Source organism: Nelumbo nucifera, chromosome 7 (genome assembly GCF_055504915.1).
Source record: "Nelumbo nucifera cultivar China Antique chromosome 7, China Antique-T2T, whole genome shotgun sequence".
In the NCBI taxonomy this organism is placed as follows: domain Eukaryota; kingdom Viridiplantae; phylum Streptophyta; class Magnoliopsida; order Proteales; family Nelumbonaceae; genus Nelumbo; species Nelumbo nucifera.
In genome coordinates this window covers 15,513,989-15,536,241 of record NC_142655.1, presented here as the reverse complement: position 1 = coordinate 15,536,241, position 22,253 = coordinate 15,513,989, and the positions used below count along the sequence as shown (strand labels likewise).

The 22,253-nt window shown below is 37.6% G+C and overlaps 1 protein-coding gene across 1 annotated transcript; it reads right to left on the bottom strand.

The window, feature by feature from the left end:
- Positions 1-4,616: 4,616 nt before the first annotated feature.
- Positions 4,617-8,359, bottom strand: LOC104607772 (disease resistance protein RPM1-like). The gene is made up of 2 exons (XM_010273466.3): positions 5,305-8,359; positions 4,617-5,075 (listed from the first exon to the last, which is right to left on the bottom strand). Exon 1 carries the CDS (start codon positions 8,140-8,142, stop codon positions 5,347-5,349), a length of 2,796 nt encoding a protein of 931 aa, XP_010271768.1. The 5' UTR covers positions 8,143-8,359; the 3' UTR covers positions 4,617-5,075; positions 5,305-5,346.
- Positions 8,360-22,253: the final 13,894 nt, after the last annotated feature.

The window sequence follows — 22,253 nt, the reverse complement described above, 5'->3', positions numbered from 1 at the left end:
CTTATCCATGCATGGGCTATCCTAATCTTGGTATGAATCTTGGATTATCTTGAATTCTTGAATTCTTGATGGGTCATGGATTTTTGAATTCTTGATGGTTCTTGAATTCTTGAATTATCTTGGACTCTTGAATTCTTGATGTATCTTGAATTCCTGAATTATCTTGGATTCTTTGAGTTCTTTGGCTTATCTTGAATTCTTCCCATGAGCTGTCGCCTATATGATGAGATGGGCCTCCATCATTCTCCCCCACTTGGAAAGGACTCGACCCTGAGTCGTGCCTAGGATATGCGAGGGTCGTCTTTGGTAGGTAGCGATGAAGGTCAGCAAGTATTAAAGCACTAGGAAATTGTGTAGTAGCTTCCCTTGAGAAATTGTTAACATAGATTGCAAATGCTCTCTTATCACATATACGGTAGGCTGACCAACATGGATGAAGTGTTTTGGCCACTTGCTCAACATCAATTCCCTTCCTCGATTCTGTCATCCAATAAAGGGCTTGTTTCTGATACGGCCTTAGACCACACATGAGTGTTTTGGGAGGATCCATTTCCTCCAAATTGTACGTATCTGCAGTACCGACAAGCTTATTTAAAGCTGACTCTGAGATAACTTGTTCATTGTTACTTTTCTCAGGATGTTGGCCCCCTTTCTTCGTTTCAAAAGAGGCAAGAGTGCTGCAGTTTCATCCGAATCACCCTCTAAGTTTAAGGAATGTTTTCGCTTGTCAAGATCCTCCGGGGTAACTTTTGCCTTCTGATATGGCTTAATTTTCAGCAATTTGAAAAGTGCCGGAAGAGGATCGAAGTATGAAGGAAATTCTAACTTCCATGAAGAATTTACAAGGGGAATTATGATTCTAGCCCAATTCGTTGGCAGCCTCCCTGTCACAGCGTACAAAATTACGATTCTAGCACCAAGAACAAAATCAATGTGATGTTGTATATCTCGCATGTGTGGGAGTTCATTTGGTAACTCATCTGGAACTACATCATGGAACTCATCAAGTAGTCCTTGCATTTCTCCTAGAATTTTATTTTCCTCTAGTGTTTCATTCATATTTTCTCCCTTCAACAAATGTACATCGCGGGTATCCTTACATTCTTTTACAAATTCATCATGATGATGGGTAATAGTAAGGAAATTTTTCTCATTTGTTTTTGGGGCCTTTGGAACATTCTTTTCAGCCATGGGTAGCAAAGTGTAGTGTATACCCTCTTTTTCAAGTTGGTAGGTATTTTTCCTCCCCATGTGCCTTGCATCTGTATCAAATTGCCAAGGCCTACCTAACAGAATATGGCAATCATCCATGTCTACAATATCACAATAGACTTCATCATGGTACTTACCAATAGAAAAGGGTACTTTGTAGCGTTCCTCCACCCGGCGGTAATTATCACTACGGGCCTTTTCTTGGAACATCAATTCTGCTTTCAAGACTAGGTTCCTTGCTTCCTGCACACTAAGAACCATCTGTACACCAATTTTGTCTCTGATAGACGGTCTTAAACCGCTCAGATAACGGGATGCCTGCTGGTTATCACTTTCAGATAATTGGTTTCTTTCAGCTAATCTTAAAGATTCTTATGTATATTCATTAACACTACGGGAACCCTACGCACACCGCTGGTAAGATTTAAACATGTACTGTTCATAATCTGGGGGTAAAAATCTACCTCTGATTAACTGTTTCATGCGCCTCCAGGTTTGAACAGGACCCCTTCCTTCTCTGATTCGGGTCTCTCTTAGGCATTCCCACCAAACAGATGCGCCTCCCTTTAACCGGAAAGCTACCAATTTTACCCTCCGTTCTTCTGGTATCTCCATGTACTTGAAGAAACGATCGACTTCTGTGATCCAGTCTGGAAGTCCTTCTATGACAACAGCCCCATTAAAAGTAGGAATATCTACTTTGAGTTTAAATTCATCATTACTCCTACGGGGGTTGAAATTACCTTGATTGCGTCAATTTCTGCCGTTTCTGTCGTCTCTAGGAAAAACTGGAGCACCACCAAATTCTAACTCATCATCACTGTCGTCGTCAAGAACTAGGCGCCGGAATACATGTCTGTCGTGGTCGTCTCCTTTAATTGGGTATGGATTCTCCCAGTTCCGTGGAACATCCTCCCGTAACAAGGTTCGCAGTTGTCCAGCAATCTCTACCAATTGTTGTTCGATGTTACGTGTGGCTGTGCGCTGTTCTTCAATCGCTCTCCAAACAACTTGTAACCCCTGATCTCCGTCACGGGGTGGGTTGTGACTGCTACCGTCTTGGTTGGCCATCTGACTGGGCAAATTCCTTGCTCTGATACCACTTGACGCAGCGTGGAAGCAATAAAACCGAGTTGGCTATGCAAGCACCGGGCGAACACTCGCTTCTAGCGAAGCAAACACGAATTCTCTAGAGGAGAGAGAAAAGGTGGCGGAAATTGAAGATTAAATCTAAAGTGTGTATTAACTGGAAAATAGCAGTATTTATAGTACATCTGGAAATTGTAAAAGAACTAGGAAAGAACAACTAAGATAGATATCAAAACATCTAATCTGCTAGGATCGAATTCTTTGGCTTGATCTTCACCGTCCAATCTCCCTGAATCTTATCCATGCATGGGCTATCCTAATCTTGGTATGAATCTTGGATTATCTTGAACTCTTGGTTTATTGGATTATCTTGAATTCTTGAATTCTTGATGGGTCTTGGATTCTTGAATTCTTGATGGTTCTTGAATTCTTGAATTTTCTTGAGATAATCTTGAATTCTTGAATTATCTTGGACTCTTGAATTCTTGATGTATCTTGAATTCCTGAATTATCTTGGATTCTTTGAGTTCTTTGGCTTATCTTGAATTCTTCCCATGAGTTGTCGCCCATATGATGAGATGGGCCTCTATCAATTTGGTTTTCAGTTTGATTCAATTGAAATATTTTTTTAAACCTAATTGAAAATTGAAAACCGATATCTTTAAAATTACCAAACCGAAAACCAAACAAACCAAAATGAGTTAGCTTATTTAGTTTGGTTTGGTATCCAAATTTGAACACCCCTACTATTCAGTGTGATATATCTAATGTTATCCAAATTTGAACAAACCAAAATGACAAAAAATTAACAGTCTCAAATCCTTGCCTCTTCAATTCAATATGGTTGGGGTCACCAGAATGTCCACTCAAACGTGACCCCAACTTTCTTGAATGGAAAAGGCAAAGATTTGGGACTGTTAATTTTTTATCAACATTTAGATGGTTGATAAAGAAAATTAAATAACACTTGAAGGGCATTTGTGTCCTTTTAAAATGCCATTTAACGGCTGATTAACAGTTAGTTAACAACAAATACTAGATTGTCACATTTTAAAAGTTTAAATACTAAATTATTATATTTTTAAAGTTCGGAGATCAAAATAACTCTAGGCCCAAAATACAGTGTACTACTCCGAAATATTCCCTTACAATTATTACTAGGCCTTCATCTTGTATTATTAACGTGTTGCCATTTATTGTACCTCAAGAACATAGAAGCCCTCATAGAGGAGAAGCTGATTATTTCAAATCCTAAATCCCTGTATCCATTCACTTGGTGATGCAGGTTATGCTAGATGCCCTGTATCCCTCCACTTTTAAGGTTTCAAGGTTGGAAGGATGGAGGCTTCCTGATCTTTGTGGCCTGTTCAAAGGCATAAGCAATCTTAATCAATCGTTGGCTCAGACCTTTTAATGCCCCAAAGCAGAGGCCAAATGGCACGCCTGTATGCAGGCACACTGATTGTTGGGTAGCCCCCAATTTCAATTTCAAGCACATGAGCAAAATCTGCACCAGGAGAATTATCACATAAACTGTTGTAGATCAATATTTAAATTGAACATGCTGAAGTACCCAATCTTCAGTCATCAACCATACGAGCATATTCACGATGCAAATCACTCTTCGTCCTCTACATCGGTTCTAAACTGATAGAAGTATGACAGTATCGTCCAGATGCTATCAATAAGTTACAACTTCACCACCTATACAGCTTCCTGTAACCTATACAGATTATAAATCCCAACAATTTGCCTTAGCTGAGAATCAAAACAGACACATGCCACTTTGGCATTTTCCATTTTAGCATATTCGGCTTAAAACTTGAGCCCAGACCAAACCCAAAGTCAAGCCCAATCTCTCTAATCTGGGCCCAATTCACACTAAATTTTGATGCATTTAGGTTGGGCTGGGATCATTTTGATCAATCAGCCCCCCACTGAACTTTAACACACACACATCCGGGTCCATCCTGAAAAATAGAAAAATGTAACTTTTTAAACCACTCGGAATTTTCTATTCACTTTTCCTACCCATTCTCTACCCACCGTGAATTAGAATCATACATTTCTCTTATGAACCGCGAGATTTGTGGCTGATTCACGGCGGGTAGAGAGTGAGTAGAAAAAGTGAATAGAAAATGTGGGCTCCTTTTAAACCCAAACCCAACCTGCACAAAATTGTGAGCTGGGTCAATTTGGGCTTGGATTGGACCACCCAAATCGCACCCGTAGTGCCTAGTAGTTGAATTGAAGTAATACTCTTCAGCTTTCATATACACTGTCTAAAGTACTTCTTAACGCAGTAGTTCAATTCATTTTCCAAGAAACCATACAAATAAATGCAACTGATTTTAATAAACAAGTTCATAAGATACAATGTAACTTTGAGACAAGCAACACATTGAACCCAACAAGACAGACCATTACCAGGACCAGCATTGGCACTGATGCCATATTAAACCCCAAACCACAATATATATAGTGATTCCCTGCTGAAACATGCGTGTCTTCAGTTTCGACATCTTCACTCCAACAATAAATACTGAAATTAATGGATGAATGAACAAACACAGGCCAAACAATTCTGAAACAATACTTTGACTATCAACTGTAATTAAACCCGAGGTCACAGTATGCATGCAGTGATAAAATTTCTAAGCTGAAACATGTCTTCAATGTCTTCACTCTTCATTTCACTCCAACAATTAATATATAAACGTTGAAATAGATGAACAAACACTGACAAAACAAGACCTTCCCCGAAGCATGTGCTCCTGCCAATCATAAAAAACAGAACAAGTAAGTTAGTAGCAATGGATTCAAGGCAAGTATCAGCATCATAGAGCTCATAGGGGAAAAGATTAACGCTCGATTATCGATGCCATGACTCAACCAATGACCGAGGCCAGTGAGAATTAATACCTATAAAAATTTTGGGGAGTGAAAATGAAAAATTAAAACTAAAAGAAAAAAAGGAAAAATGTTGGTTAATTAGGCACTTACCAAATGAACCTGATCAGCAGATGCAGAACCTTCCCATGCAATTTAAGTACGAACACCCTCCCACCGTCCATATTCTTGATACCAAAAATCAACGACTGGGATATGTGCAACTCTCCAAGAATCTTCGCCTTGAGTCCCTATCTTCATCATAAATTCTTCTGACAAATTATCAAATAAAACGTATCGAAGCTTGGAGAGGTGTTCAATGCCTAATGGCACCTTCTCTAGAACTCTGCAATGTTGAATATGTAGATTTTCGAGATTAGGTAATGCTCCTTCCTCTACACTCACCCTTCTCAATCCTTGTAAATTGTTAAGGTTTAGGTAGTTAAGCCTCTGAAACCCTCCTCGCCGAAAACATAATTTTTTTCCATCGTAAGTATCGATAAGAAGCATCGTCGTTAGGTTGGGCAAAGCTTGAAGGTCTCCAAGTGGATCATCCTTGAATTTGCACCACCTCAAGTCTATCGTGGTCAAATTGTGCAACGAACCAATCCAGTCTGGTAATTTCTCCAAACGCCCCGTCAACAATAACCGTCGAAGAAAAGGTGGGGGCGAAAATAGATGTTGTAGGTCCAGAATCTCCTCCTCGTGTAATGCAGCTATCGTTAACGAATGAAGGCAGCTCATTTTCTCAATGGAGGAGCATAGATGTCTTCCATCTTCTGTTTTTAATTTCCTAATCTCCAATCGCTTCAGCTGGACCAACTTCCCAAGCTCTGTAATTAGGTCACTCCCGGTGTTTGCTTCTACGCAGCAGAGCTTTTGAAGGGATATCATATCCCCAATTCCACTTGGTGCCTTAAATCCTGGTTGATGAAATGTATAATAAAGAGGTCCATAGTTGTAACGGTAAACAATAAGATGCCGTAGTTTATGAAGGTTGAGGATCCCAACAGGCAACTCAGACACATACGTATACTTGAGATTCAAGGTTTCAAGGTTTTGAAGCTTCTTGATAGAATTTGGAACCATTTTGACCTTGGTGTTTCTCAAGCATAAGTACCTTAAATGGAAGAGATCTGTGAACTCCTCCAGAAATACATCCAAGGGAGCATGTCTCAAATCCAAAACCTTGAGCAGCTTAAGCCTGGAAAAGAATGCAGTACTGCATCTAGATATGTTGAATGTCGCATCTTGCCTGAACATGAACAAAGAACGAAGGTGGGTGAATTTCTCGTTTTCTACTCCCCATTGACAACTACCATGGATTGATAAATGCCTGATTTTTCCATCTACCATTACATCCTGCCCATCAGCATTACTTATGGCCCCAAAACTCTGGTCCCTTGCTTTTGAAAGGATGAATTCTCGAATAAGGTCATGGATTCGACAGTCTATGACTCTTCCATCATCATCTGCTTTATTTGCTACCTGGATGAGGCTCCTATTAACGAGTTCACTGAAATAACTCTCCCCAGCCTCTTCTAAGGTCTTTCCTTGAATTCTTTGGATAAACCCTTCTGCCATCCATATGCGAATCAGTCTCATCCTATCAATCAATTCATCTTCAGGAAACATACTCAAGCACAAGAAGCAAGACTTCAGATGGTATGGCAGATCATTATAGCTCAAAGACAGTATTTTCATCATACCCTTAAGTCTGTCATCCAAATTTAACTCAGCACCTAGGCTACGATTGAACATCTCCCATTCTGTTGTAATCTTCGGCTTTGTCGATAGAACACCACCTACTGTCACAATTGCAAGTGGAAGTCCTCCACATTTTTTCACAATGCTTTGAGATGGCACCTCCAATTCTGGAGGACAAATCTGCTCTGGGGAGAACGAAAAAGTCTTTTTGCAAAACAGAGTCCAGGACTCTTCTTGGGACAACGGTTGAAGATTATAAACTCGAAAACAAGATTTTATGCATGATGAAGCTACATCATTAGAGCGTGTTGTAATAATTATTCTGCTTCCAAAATTGTTATTAGGGAAGACATTTTTAACAGAATCCCATGCTGGTATGCTCCATATGTCATCAAGAACGACTACATACCTCTTTTGCTTTAGAAATTCTTGGAGTAGCTGCTTCAGTTGGGCGTCTTTCATTTCTGCAACATCTTGAGGAATTGGTTGCTTTTGCTCTGCATATACTAATTGCTTTATCATTTCTATTAGCAACTCGTGGATCCCAGGTGACTCTGAAAATGTAACCCATGCTTGGGTTTGGAAGTGTCTCTTCACCCTTTGGTCATCATACACCTTCTTGACCAGAGTCGTCTTGCCCAAACCACCCATGCCAACCACAGAAATCACTCCAAGCTTTGATTCATCCTCCACAATCCACCCAATTATTTCTTCCTTGGGCTTGCCAATCCCTACCAGCTCAGCTTCATCCAACAGAAGGGCATCTTCTCGAATATCATGCCACTTAACACCTGTAGAATTTGAACCTTCTGAAGCTTGTTCTAGGTTTCTGATCAATTCATATCGATCCCTTCTACTTGATATGTCATGTACTCTGGCTTTAATCTCCTTTATTTGAGTGGCTAGTGAACGGCGCGATCTTAAGTTCTTGACGGAGCGGGTGGTTTTGTGAAGATATCTAGTGAATCTATGCGACTGATCTTGTCCTTGTTGTGCAAAGCGAAACTTGAACTCATCGAGAACGTCTTCAATGTCATAAGCCACATCCCTCACTTGTTTCACCCATGCCTTTATGCCTTCGCTTGTTTCTCCCTTTGCATCAGCATCTCTTAGAAGGGCTCGAATGCTTTCCAGTTCATCTCTGATATCCACCACATCTGTATGCACATTCTTCAATAACTTCACGTCTTCCTCTATCAAGGATGTAAGCTGTCCGAGTAGAAAGCTTACAGCGCTCTCTGCCATTTCTTTTCTCTTACTAGAAAATTGATCATACTCTCTTCATATTCAGATCTAGGAAGGTTTGGAAATTGATCATCTAACCGATTTTTCTCTATAAAATTAATCCTGCACCTAACCAGTGCTTCCACGCATTGATTTTATCTATTTTCTTTAATTTTCGACGTATATCAGCTGTCCTGTCATGTACCATGTCATTAAATCAGAATCGTCACATTGAAGACCGGGGCACGTGAATTCATGGTCTTGCATTTGTGGAACTAGAGATATGCAGATGCGAATTCATCGTTGTCGGTTGAGATTGGTTTACCAGCTTGACTTACAAGTCAATTAAAAGTGGCTATTTTATCAGACAAAAATTATTCGACTTTTTTTGTCTTCATTCTTCATTAGTTCTGCAACATTTTATACCAAGAAAAAGCTCTGGGGACTGGGGATATGAATTTAGAAGCATCACCGGTTCTATAAAATTGAAAATATTTTTTTTTTTTTCTCGATAGATATGAATTTTTTTATTAATAACCACTGGGAAAGAGAATATACTAGAACAAAAACAAGGCTTTGTCCACAAGGCCGTTTTAAATAACTCAAAAATACAACTGGTATAACAATTAAAATATAACCAATAGAAAACCATAATAAATTATTGCAAGCCTGGCGTTTCAGAATATATATAGTTTAACTATCATTAATTACAACCAAGTGGGAGCAATAGATCAAATCACCAAATTAATTAAGATTGAATTGATGACAAAGATGCATGCCCATGTTTTAAAATTTGTATCTCTAAATTGCCATTGGTGCATATTCAAGGTGCTCTAATTTGTAATTCCTCCCATCTTATCATCTTAGGCTGCAATTGGCATTCCTTCAAAATTCAGTATTCATTGGAGCAGTCGTCCTTAACCAGTTTTGAATCCTATTTCTTCTGTTGTAGGAATTATATTCCGGGATGACCATGGATCCTTGGTATATACTCGAGTTGTACCTTTTAATGTTCACCCAGCTCTCAGCCATGAGAGAAAGTTCTGTTTGAAAAAGCCTTCAATTTGCTTCGTCTATCGGTATCTCTCAAACTATTTTTTAAGGTGATTTCAAAAGCCTTACGAGGACCAATATTTGTTCAGGTATCACAAGCCATTACTCAACTATCAACTATATTTGAGTCCCAACTTTCTATGTGTAACATGTCTTCCTTGAATTCCTTAATTCTTGCAGATATTATTGCAAAACGCTTCTCACGTGTCAATCAATTAGCAAGCATAAAAATTAAACCAAATAACTAGATGGAGCATATATGTTGTGTCAAACCGAAGATCCAAAATTGGCAAATAGAGAAACATATAAAAACTATAAATGTGCTTCATGTTGTTGCCTACATCCACTAGAGGAGAAAAAATCCACTATATTAGGAATTGGATTATAAAACTTGGGCAACCTCTTATAAACCCCAGTACCCTATACATACAAAACTCCCCCAAACTCTCTCTTGATCTATCATTGTTGGGATTGAAGCAGCCGATAATCTATATTTGCATAAAGGAATGGAAACGGAAATAGCAAAAGCCAAAGAGAGACAACACCGAATTTAACGTGGTTTGGCCAAATTGTCTACATCTACAGGTAGCAGCTCAAAGTTTCTTCTTTGAATGAAGGGGAAATTTATCATATGTATGGCCAAACCATGCGGGATGGTAGGGCCAAACTGTCTACATCTACAGGCAGCAGCTCAAAGTTTCTTCTTTGAATGAAGGGAAAATCTATCATATGGATGGACAAACCATGCGGGATGGTAGGGCGAAATTTCAAAAATTTCTTTTACCCTTTCGAGAATCGCATTCCCTAGTTTTAGAAAAATTACATTTTTCAATGATTGTTGTTGAACCAAACCAGACTAGATCTGGAACCAAAAGAAAGGGAAAGGAATACTTTATACGGAATTCATACGTGTAGTTCCCAAAATAGGTGTTCACGCCCAAAGAGGGTACCAAAACCCACTTCCGCTGAAGATGGCGCAGCTTAGGACGAAGTAGGTTCAGCAATGTCGTCCTTCAGCAAGAACTCTGCAACCCAACAACTGATACGGAATCCACACGTGTAGTTCCCAAAGTAGGTGTTCATGCCCAAAGAGGGTACCAAAACCCGCTTCCACTGAAAATGGCGCAGCTGAAGATGAAGCAGGCTCAGCAATGCAATCCTTCAACAAGAACTGCAATCCAATAGCTTTGATCGAGCAAGGGAGTATGAGCACAAAATTTGATATGATTTTCTTGCAAAAACAGAGGTAGGAACTGATCTCTATTAGTTCAAAAGGTGGAGAACAAATTGGGTAGAGCGGTAAGAGCAGAAGGAGAGAAAACTGAGCACAATTGAGTGATCTGGAGCAATTCGCCCTCCTTCTTTTTATAAGCCTTAAAGATGATCTCTCATAATCCTATTAGGAGTCTTTGATCCAAATCTTTATTTTGATCTGGACTCTTAAGTGGATAAGACTTATCCTCTTATCCTATTGTTGATCCAAACTCATATCCATACCCATATCCGCCCCATGTCACATGAATGCTTTAAGCTGTTATGTGACACCCTGATTAATCTAATTAAGAAGTGGCTCACGTCCCCTCTTAGTTGCTAACTAATTTGTCTCTCTTTGTATGGCATGGGACCCTAATAATGACCTCACAAATGCCCATATGGGTTCAACCTAGCTTCTGTGACAAAGCCTAACCGAATTCACCACTAAACACAGTAAACCCCTAAGTCCATCAGCATGGGCTCTTAATGGACCCAACATTTACACTAAATGGTCCTTGAGTCCAGCCATCCTATGAAGGCCCAAGGACAATAGACTTAAGTGAGATATAGCCCATTAGGTATAACAACCCTAAATAGTCTTACACTTAACCTCTCAACCTTTAATGATCAAACACTACTCAACAAGAGATGACCTCTCTCTCGGCTGCAAGGTACAGTGTTGCATTCTCTGCTCGGATGGATTCTAGGAATTAAAACATTTTGCAAACATTTTTCTTAAAACATAATATATATATATATTTCATATAAATATATTTTGCAAAATAAATCTCAAAAAAATTTGAAATCGACTGCAGGCAGTTTTGGTTTCTTTAAGAGAGAGTGCAGTCCCTGATCATTCACTTTGTCCGACAAAGGGGCTGATCCTGTTACTATGATCATCCACTCAAGTGAATTCTCAGACTGCCCAACATACCCAGGTTTTGACCTTAAAGGATCTCATTGATTGGCATATCAAAGACAACCCAATTTGACACCCAGTACAGTACCATAATTAAGTCTAGGGGTTAGGTGTAACTTTTCAGTTTTGCCCATTAGTCTCCAAGGTCTAGGGCATAATTGGAAAATGGTCTGGGTTTAGTGTTTCAAACAAACGCACACTACATGTGCTTTGGGTCTAACCCAGGTAGCTGAGACAAACTACCCCAACCGACTTGGTAGCACATTAGTGTCAGCTTTGGCAGGATAGACTTCCCCAAGTCTATCCAACGACTGGGAACATTTTAAACTAGCACAAGTCTCATAAGTGTCTAGTTTAAGGGTAATTTCACAGAAACACACCATACATAACATGAATCAATTATGTACTTTTATTCATTTACAATAAATGTTTATGTACATCAATCTGATTGGAATTAAGGGCATACACTGTCTAACATTCTTCACTATAGAAACAAGAGAAATTACATTAGAACATCACTACAATTACTTAGCACACACCCATACACCCTTGTTGAGAAACTCGTACCGGATACCCAAAACCCACTCTCATACAAGAGAATAAACAAGAATGAATGGGATGAGTTACAAGGATATGGACCACCCTTATTCATGGTAAACAAGAGGGATAAAATGGGCATTTTAGAAAAATCTTGCACCCTTTGATTTGACACCCAAATGGATAGCTAGGATTAAATCCCCCTTTCAATCCATAGTAAATATCCTTTGGTTTTGTCAAAACAAGGGGTGAGAAAGGGTTTTCACCTCAACTTCTTGTTATTGGGTGGATCATCCCATTATAAAACTATGGTTGCAACTTGGGCCGGACTAGCCCTAACCCAACCAAAAAGGTCAGATTGGGTTGGGTCGATTGGTGCTCGGGTTAGGGTTAGGGTTGAAATTTATAAACCCGACTTTACATCGAATTGGGTTAGGGTTGACCCCTTGGGTAACCCGACCCAACCCGAACCCAACTCTATAGTACATATTATATATAAATATATGTTATATATATGATCATACATTGATTTGTTTAGATGCATGATAGTTATATTGCCACTACCACATAATCCTAATTGGAAATATTAAAACCTTGATAACATATTTTATGTTTTTTGAATATTTTATTCTTTATCTCCTCTCTATTGTTGTTTGCCAGCCATAGCTTGTTGCCCATAAAAGATCTATTATAAGTAATCATAATAAACTATAGTCATTTCAAACTCTTTTTTCTGAATTTTGTACTTATAAAAACATCAACAAAAAAATACTAATAAAACATAGGATTAGTATATGTAATGAAAGTTGAGTTAAGATCTAAGATTAAGAAGTTCTACGAGATTTTAAGGGATGGGAAGGTCGGGTTGGGCCCAATCCAAGCCCAGTCCAACCCGAAGTTGACTTTGGGTTGGGTTGGGTTGGGTTAGGGTTGAAGGAATTTAGTTAGGGTTAGGGTTAGGGTTAGGGTTGGGTAGGTCGGATTAAAGGTCGGGTTGGGTTAGGGTTAGGGTTGGGGGTTTAGAACTTAGGGTTGGGCTAGGGTTGGCCTCAACCCAACCTAACATGGCCAACTTGCAGCCCTATGTAAAACTTGCTGTATTCGGTGGGCCAGTCAATGAGGACTGACACCACCTTAACATTCTCCCACTTGAAAACATTTCTCTTTATAGTGCGAAAAACACTCTTGAGAATAGCTGCCAATTATCATTATCTTGTCAAGTGACTTCAAGCTCAAGAGAAATTCTGCACCAGTTAAACTTCTTTTTTTGTCATAGGTTTCGTCAACATATTTGCAATGTTTTTCTTGGTATGGATCTTCTTTAATGAGATTTTCCCATCTTCAACTACTTTACAAACAAAGCATTATTGTACATCACTGTGCTTAGTCAATGCATGAAATACTGGATTTTGTGCTAAGTGTAATGCGCTTTAACTATCACAGGGAATTATCACCACTTTCTGCTTAATATTGAACTCTTCAAGCAGCCTCTTCAGCCAAATACCTTCTTTACATGCTTGTGTAGCTGACATATACTCTACTTCTATTGTAGACAAAGCCACTACACACTCCAACTTCGATGCCCAACTCATTGCACCACCAGCTAAAGAGAACATGTAGCTAGTAGTTGACTTTCTATTTTCACGACCTCCTACATAGTCTGCATCCACATAACCAACTAACTTCAAACTTTGGCCACTATGATAAATAGAAGCCTTAGAAGTACCCTTCAAGTAACAAAGGATTTTCTTTACTGCAGTCCAACGATCTCTTCTTAGATTTTCCATGAACTTATTGACTGCTCCTATTGCTTGGGTGATGTCCACTCTAGTATACACCATGGAAAACATAAGGCTGCCTACTATTGATGAATATGGTATATGGGACATCTTTACCTTTTCTGCTTCGGTGTTAGGAGATCGATCTAAAGACCACTTGAAACCAACAAGAAATGGAATACTAACTTGTTAGGATTCTTGCATATTAAAGTGGCACAAGATCCTTTGGACATAACTCCTCTGATTTATCCAGAATGTCCTATTCTTCTTGTCCCTATATATTGTCATCCCAAGAATTTGATTGGCCGTCCCTAAATCCTTCATGTCAAACTCCCTAGCTAGATGAGTTTTTAGTGTTGTGATACTCACTTTGTTAGTACTTGCAACTAGCATGCCATCAACATATAATAGTAAAGTGATGAAATGATCATCACCAATGTATGTATAGGCACAATGATTTGCTTCACATTTACTAAAACCCAAGCTCATGATGAAGGAATCAAATTTCTTATACCAACACCTTGGCTCTTGTTTTAGGCCGTAAAGTGACTTGGTCGATCGACAAAATAAATCCTTCTTGTCCTTTTTGATAAAGCCTTCAGGTTGAGTCATATAAATTTCTTTTTTCAAGATTACCATGCAGAAAGACAGTTTTGACATCTATCTGTTCCAACTCCTAGTCAAGTACTACAGCCATACTTAATACAATACGAATAGTATTTAATTGAACAGCAAGAGAGAATATTTTGTTGAAGTCGATACCTAATTTCTGAGCATATCCTTTAACAAAAAGTCGACCTTTATATCTTTTGATATTCCCACTAGTGTCATTTTTGAGCTTGTACACCCATCTGCAACCAATGGTCTTTCGGTTCTTGGGCAGTTTGATACCTCCCAACTTTTGTTTTTCTTTAGAGCTTCCATTTCCTCTTCCATAGCCATTTGTTAATGACGAACATCTGGACTTTCACAAGCTTCTTGATATGGTCAAGGCTCACGCTCTTCTGTAGTGCAAATATAAGTTGTTACATAATCCTAAAGTCATACAGTAGGTCTTGTAGTTGTCCCTAATCGACTTTGATCTTCATGAGTTTCACTCTCAAGAGTTTCATCGTTATTTTCAACAACTGTCTCATTAGCTTGTTGCTTTTGAATTTTTGAAAAGATTCCACTTCAACGTTTTATGTTGTCTCCAGTCCTAGCTGCATACTTTCTTTCTGCATTGAATCTTCATTGAAGACAACATCTTGGCTAATAACTATTTTGTGGTTAATAGAATCTCACAATCTGAACCCCTTTGTTCCTTTTGCATAGCCAAGAAAAATACACTTTTTGGACTGTGCATCTAGCTTGATCCTCTGCTCATTAGGAATCAATACATAAGCTTCACAACCAAAGGTACGAAGGGAAGAATATCAACAGGGTTTCCCAACTATACATTTTCTAGAATTTTGCAATCAAGTGTTGTAGTGGGAGAGAGGTTTATTAGGCCATAGGAAAAATCCATATATTATTGTTGTAAGCATCAACAAAAATCAATTAATAGTGAAACCATGTCTTGTAGAGACAGGGGCTGGTCCCCAAACATCAGAAAATAAAAGTTCTAATGGATACTTCACAACAAAAGTACTATTAGAAAATGGCAAGGTATGACTCTTGCCCAGTGGACAGGATGGACAAAAAGAGATGTCCTTATTTGAAACTGGAAGCTGAAATGAAGATAAGATGTGGGCAACTACTCACTTGTTGGGATGTCCTAGCTGTTGATGCCATACGAAAACCGATACTTTCTCACCAAGGAATGCTGATGGAGCTTTAGTTGTGCAATTTGTCTTCAGTTGATAGAGCCCTCCCTTAATCGGCCCTTGGAGGAGAATTTTCCTAGTTGCTTTGTCCTTAACAGAGAATCCAGTAGCATCAAAAATAAAGGTTGCCTTATTATCCTTACAAAACTGGCTAACAAAGAGTAAGTTCTTAGATGTATTAGGAACTCTGAGAATATTATTCAAGATAATAGACCCATAATCAATATTCAAAACAGAAGAGCCAATATGAGATATGTCTAGACTCGTACCATTGCCGACTAGGATATGATTTGTTCCATGATAATCATCATAAAGAGAGAGATTCCCAAGATCTGAAGTCATGATTGGTTGCTCCAGAATCAGGGTACCAATTATCATCACGAGCTGAACGCGAAGATGAGGCTGTATGAGTTTGCTTGGTATTCTTATTGGCAGTGAGTTCCAAATAACAGCGACAAGTAGTTGTTGTATGGCCAAGATACCTACAGAGTTGTCAAACTATTGTGGCATTCTTGGAATTGGATTTGCTTCGATTATTGTTATTATAGGAAGTTTTCTTGGAACTGTCAGAACCACCATCATTATTAAATTGTTGAGGCTTATAAGAAGAGGATTGGTTAAGATTGAAGTTTTTCTTCTTATTGGTCAAATTAGCAGAGGGAGAGTTAAGCACAGATTGTGAAGAGTGACGCTCTAACTACTTTTCAAAAGTAAGTAACAGACTTTGAATTTCAGAAAATGATAAACTATCTAGTCTAGTAGTCACAGAGAGCACAAAGGTATCATATTCAGTAGGTAAATCACCAAGAAGACTATGAATTTGATCAACATCAATTAGAAAGTGTCCAGAGGCAGCTTAATGCATCAGATAAACTTTTAATTTTCTGAACATAATCAGTGATAGTGAGAGTACCCTTCTTTAGATAGGCTAACTCTAATTTCAAATCATGGATTCGAGTCTGACTTGTAGAAGAAAAAAGAACATAAAGTCGATCCCATACCTCTTTGGATGTCTTACAGCCAACTACTTGAGCCAAAACTGGCTCTGTTAATGAAGATAATAACCAACTTATGATCAACTGGTCTTGTTCGATCCATGCCGCATGATCCGGGTTGTTGCGGCTAAATCCTTGGATACTTACATCTTCCAAGAGGAGTGGAGGACAAGGAAAAGATCCGTCAACATAGCCATATAAACATTGCCCTCTGAGAGCTGGTGTAGTTTGAGAGCTCCAAAGCAAGAAGTTAGTACGGTCCAGTTTTACTGAAACTACATTCATAAAACTGGAAAGGGAGACCACCATAATAGTTTGACCATCTGTCGATCCAGGTTGCATTTGTCTCTGGACAACAGGAGCAGTGGTGCTTGTCTCTGAAGCCACGACGTTTGTCAAATGGCTCTGATACCATATAAGAGCAATACCAGAATAATGAGAAGGGAATGACTTAGTCGAGAATTGACTTGGTCTCTTTAGTCATTTAAATAGAGAACTGGTTACAAGAGGATAACTATGTACAAAAGATAACAATTATAATGTTAGAGTTTATCTAGGAAATTATCAGAGGATAAGCTACATGATAATGAGATAAGGTGATCAGTTATCTAGGATAGCTATTAGAGATAACGATCCTAGTTACGAGTCTATCATAACTACTAAGATACTCTAACAACTAGAGATATGCATATGCAAATTCATGGTTGTCGGTTGAGATTGGTTTACAAGTTTGACTTATAAGTCAATTAAAAGTGGCGAGTTTACATAAAGAGAGGAAAAGAAATAGACAAAAATTAAAAGTTGTTTTGTTTTCTGCCGACGCATTATACAAGTAGAACCTGCAATGTATTTGATGTGTGGTGTAAAATCATGTTGGTAAGGGTTGGAATATGTTTTGTTGGCAAGTGATCTGGACTCCGCATTTTTGTTTGCAGTCTTATCAAACATTTTATTAGACTGTTAAGAAAAGGTCTGTTCTGAATTCCTATTCCATATGGGGAGATGTTTCCAATACAAGGTCGAGATGTGCTGTAGGGCAATGTGGGGCGCCCCTTTATTGGAGTGTGGTAAAGAAATGGATTGGCACTACGATGGAGAATTAGTCGGATGAAGAGTCATGATTCAATGAGAGGAAACAATAGAGAAACCTAATGAATTAAAGATGTTGATGGTGTTTTTTATGAAAATGGCATATCATGTTAAACTATAATGTAACTTACTTGGACACGCTTATAGTTAGGGGTGATCATTTCAGCCCGGCCCGGCCCAACTCGGAATTTCTAGGTTTGGGTGTGGGTTTTGTGTTCAGGCCCAGCCCGGGCTCGGGCCCACATCAAGCTCGCAAATTTTTGGGTCGGGCTTGGATTTAATACTTTAAGCCCAGCTTTGGCCCGGCTCAACCCGCATATATTTAAACTTACACATTTTATATATAATGTATACATATGCATACATGTTATTTTACATTATTTTATATATTTTATATAAATGTTATAACATGACATGTATACTTTATATTATATGTAATATTTAATTATATAATGTATAAAATAAGTTTATATGCATGTTATGTCATTTAATATATAGACATGTAATGTTTTATATATGAGTGATATTGGCCCGATCCATATAGACCTAGGCTAGGGCTTATGTTTCAAGCCTGGAACCCCGACCTGGGGCCGGGCCTAAGCTATAGCCCTTATCATAACTGCAAAGCCCAGCCCAAGCCTGGCCCATGATCACCCCTACTTATTTCATATATTTATTAAAAGTTATCCTCTAGTTTGCATAGCATGGAACCATCTCCTATAGTTAGCAACTGTTTTACTTAATACTCTTTCATCGGTAACAATTTGTATTTCTATTCGGGAAAGTTCATATGATTGCTAAAAATAATTTGAAAAATATAAAATAGGAGTAGAGTTTCTTATTTTGAAAATACCCCTATCGAGTATCACCTCTTCTAGAAAGATTTAGCATATGTTTGGTTCCATGGGCGTTTATTGAAAAAATGCTACCACATCAGCATCACATATATAGGTGTTGGTGTTTATTGCATATGAAACCATTGTTTGGTTTCACTGTTTATCAATTAAACACTAAAAATATGAAACTCTTTGATTTATGTGCATGGGGCATCTGGGGAAATATATCCACACCAGTAACCAAAAATACAGGAGTATTAAATTATGTACGATTGTTCGGGCCCGATCCAGCCCGTACATAGGCCTAATAAGTAATAATATATGTCCACACCAGTAACCACAAACACAGGATGGGAAAGAGAGAATAATTAAAAATAATAATAAGTAATAAAAGTAATAAATAGTTATTATTAGACTTTTATTTATAAAAATTAATGACTTCTTAAAAAATACTATTTATATAATTAATAAATAATAAAAATACAGATATAAATAAAAATAAAAGGTACTTGTATTTAGTAAATAACTATAATTTAAATAATAAAAAATTTAAAATAATAATTTACTAAAAATAACTTTGTAATAGTAAAAAATAAATAACAGAAATAATATGAATTTGAAATACATTATTTTTTTCCAAGAGTAATACATTCTCACTTACGTTAATTTGAAATCCATTATTTTTTACTTCCATTAATTTATGATTTTTTGCACTTTTTCTTAGGAAAATGATGTAAAGTTTACATTTCCTTTTAATCGCTTCTATCATCATAGTTGATATTCCCGCTAGTATATAACACCGAAAAATTAAAAAAAAAAAGGCTCAATAGGATTATTGTACTGCATGATCTCTGTAGAATGGCCAATGGTGATTGAATCAATTCGTATAAGCAAAATTTGTTGTTAATTAATTAAAAGTATTCAAAGTTATTGTTAATATTTAAAATTTTAATAATTGTATTTTTCATTTAATGTTGATTTACAAAAAATAACTAATGTTAATTTAATATGAATAAATATTTTTTTAATAAATTTAGTTTTATTAATAATTGTTGCTGGAAGAGGTTGGTCGTCGCCGGAGGAGGTTGGTCGTCACCAGAAGAGGCTTGTTTCTAGACTTTTTTTTCCTCTATGTAAACTCGTTTTCTTTGTGTAAACTCGTCGCTGGAAGTTTTTCCTCTGTGTAAACTTGTTTCTAGACTTTGTTTTATGCAAAAAACAAACAAAACTGATGTTTGTGAGATAACTATTTTTCTGCTTGAATACTTTTACCATTCCTCCATTATTTCTAAGCCTCAACATGCGTCTTTATTGGTGCTCCTTTCCTTCAGTAAATGTTACTCCTACAATGCAACACGAAGAAAATTATCTTCGATTGCTAAAGAACATCTTGATCCAAAGTTTTCCTGATCCCTTTCACTTCTATTGGCATTGCTTGGATGATATTGAATATAGCCTAGTCCTTCTATGTGATAAATGAGAAATGTTCTATTTACATAATCAAGGATAGTATTGAATATAGCCTTTAGGTTAATGTCATATAGAAAGCAAATTAGATGGTGTAGTTTTGTTGTAATCTCTCCCTCTCTCTCTCTCTCTCTCTCTCTCTCTCTCTCTCTCTCTCTCTCTCGCTGAAGAGGCCGAATTAAAAATGAAGAAGTCTGGCAAAGCCTGATGAAGGTAATTTGCCTTAAACCCTTTCATTTACTTTTGATTTATAATGGTATAAAACCTAACCAATTCCTTATATTGTGTAGATCCACTGTTGGGCACAATCATTTAGGACACAAGTTTATCGTCATTGGGATGAGTTAGAATACATTTTCGAAGGAACACAGGCAACTGTGGACATGGGATACTCTCTTGAAATGGGTCTTGATGATCATGTCCCAATTTCAGATAGCCCACTACCAGTTGTCATGTTAGGTGATCAAGGGACACCAGCAACTGGGGAATCTCTTGCTAGTCCATACACTATTGTCCCCACCGATGATGTATTAGAGATGCCAGACTGTAAGAGGAGAGTCGGCAACTCACCCACTAGCATGAAGAAAGGGAAGAATTAGTGTCTTCCACCTAGACTTGATTTAATGATTAATTCATGGATAGAGTCCAACAAGAACAAACTTGAACTAATAGAAAGGGAAAGCTCACATGAAATCAAAAAGCAGCAGGAAATGGAAATGGAGAAGGAGATTGTAGTACAGAGGGAAAGATTGATAGAATTAGAGAGGTAAAAGATTCGAGAAATGGAGAATGAAAGAAATCTAGGAGGAAATAGAGGAATGCATTGAAATCCTTAATTCCATATTTCATGTTGAAAAATTATCTCCAACATGGTATTTCAGGACAACTAAGTTGTTTATGGAAAAGAAATGGAAGAACACTTTCCTTGCTAATGCCTACAAATGTTAGGAGTTTTTAGCTCTATGGATTGAACAATGAGCCATCAAATCCATGATTTCCAAAAGACTTTTTATTTCTTGATGTGCTTGGTTGAATCTGAATACTTTTTGGAATGATGGGTTTTTTTTTTGGTAATGGGTGATGACCTCTAATGCTTATATGGACTCCCATTTGGACTGATGGAACTTTTTGTTATATGCTAGTATTTACATGATTATATGCTAGTTATAACCATGGTGTCTAATGTTTATTTTGATTTTATTATAATGTTGTAGTTTGTCATATAACAATATTCTATAGATCCTTATTAGTATCAATGAAAAAGATGATCCATTGATTCAGATGATGAAGAGGAAATGATAAACTTCATTATGACTTCCTGCATACTATACTTGTATTGTCCACAAACTAGAAGGCAGTGTTGCATGATTTCTTCTTTGACTAAACATACTTATGTGTGGACAAAAGTCCTCAATGACTTAAAACATGCAGATAGATGCTACAATTCATTTAGGATGGAACAACATGCCTTCAAAAACCTAGCCTCTCTATTTACGGTGAGAGGAGTTTTGAAGAACACTAGGAATATCACTGTCAAGGAGTCACTTGCTTTCTTCCTCCTCACAATTGGTCATAATGAGAGGAACCGCCTGATGGGTGAGCAATTCTAGCATTCTTCATGGACCATCATACACATATATGGAAAGTTGTGTATGTAGTTGAAAAATAGAGAAGGAGTTCATAAGGCCACCTGCATTCACTGAAGTGTAACCATTTATTAAGAAATTTAAGAGATATTACCCATGTATGGAAAGTTGTGCCACCATCACACACATCCGTTGGATATGATGCCATCATTCATGCTGACGTTATTGATCTATTCCAACAACATTTTCAACCGTTGGATTTAAAATTTTAGGCCAGATATTATAAAACAATCATCCAATTAATATGTACCATTTAATAAGCATCACTATATAATTTGGTATGATATTAGCATGCATCATCTTATGGGGTAATGTGTGCACATACATTAAAAACAATGATGAAAATCACCTTACCAAATAGCATAGTGTTGCTTACTGCCTATGTGGTAGAAACACTCCCAAACAAAATCAATGCGTTTTTTTGTTAAAAACGGGTCTAACAAGCATGGGCAATTTTTTTTTGAAAATTGGTCCCAAAAAAAGCTCACGCTTCCAAACACCACCAAAGCAATTGGGGCTAATGCAGAATCATCAAATCAAGCATGGTAGTGGTTGATAACAAACACAAGAATTGGCTTAGCTTTTCGACCAGCAAGAATGGAAAGCCAGTAAGTCTACCTTCCCAAACGCTTTTAAGCCCCAAAGCACAAAGCAATTGGGACTAATGCAGAATCGTCAAATCAAGAATCGTAGTGACTAATTATGAAAGACAAACATAGGAATTGGCAAAGCTTTTCAACCAGCAAGAACAGC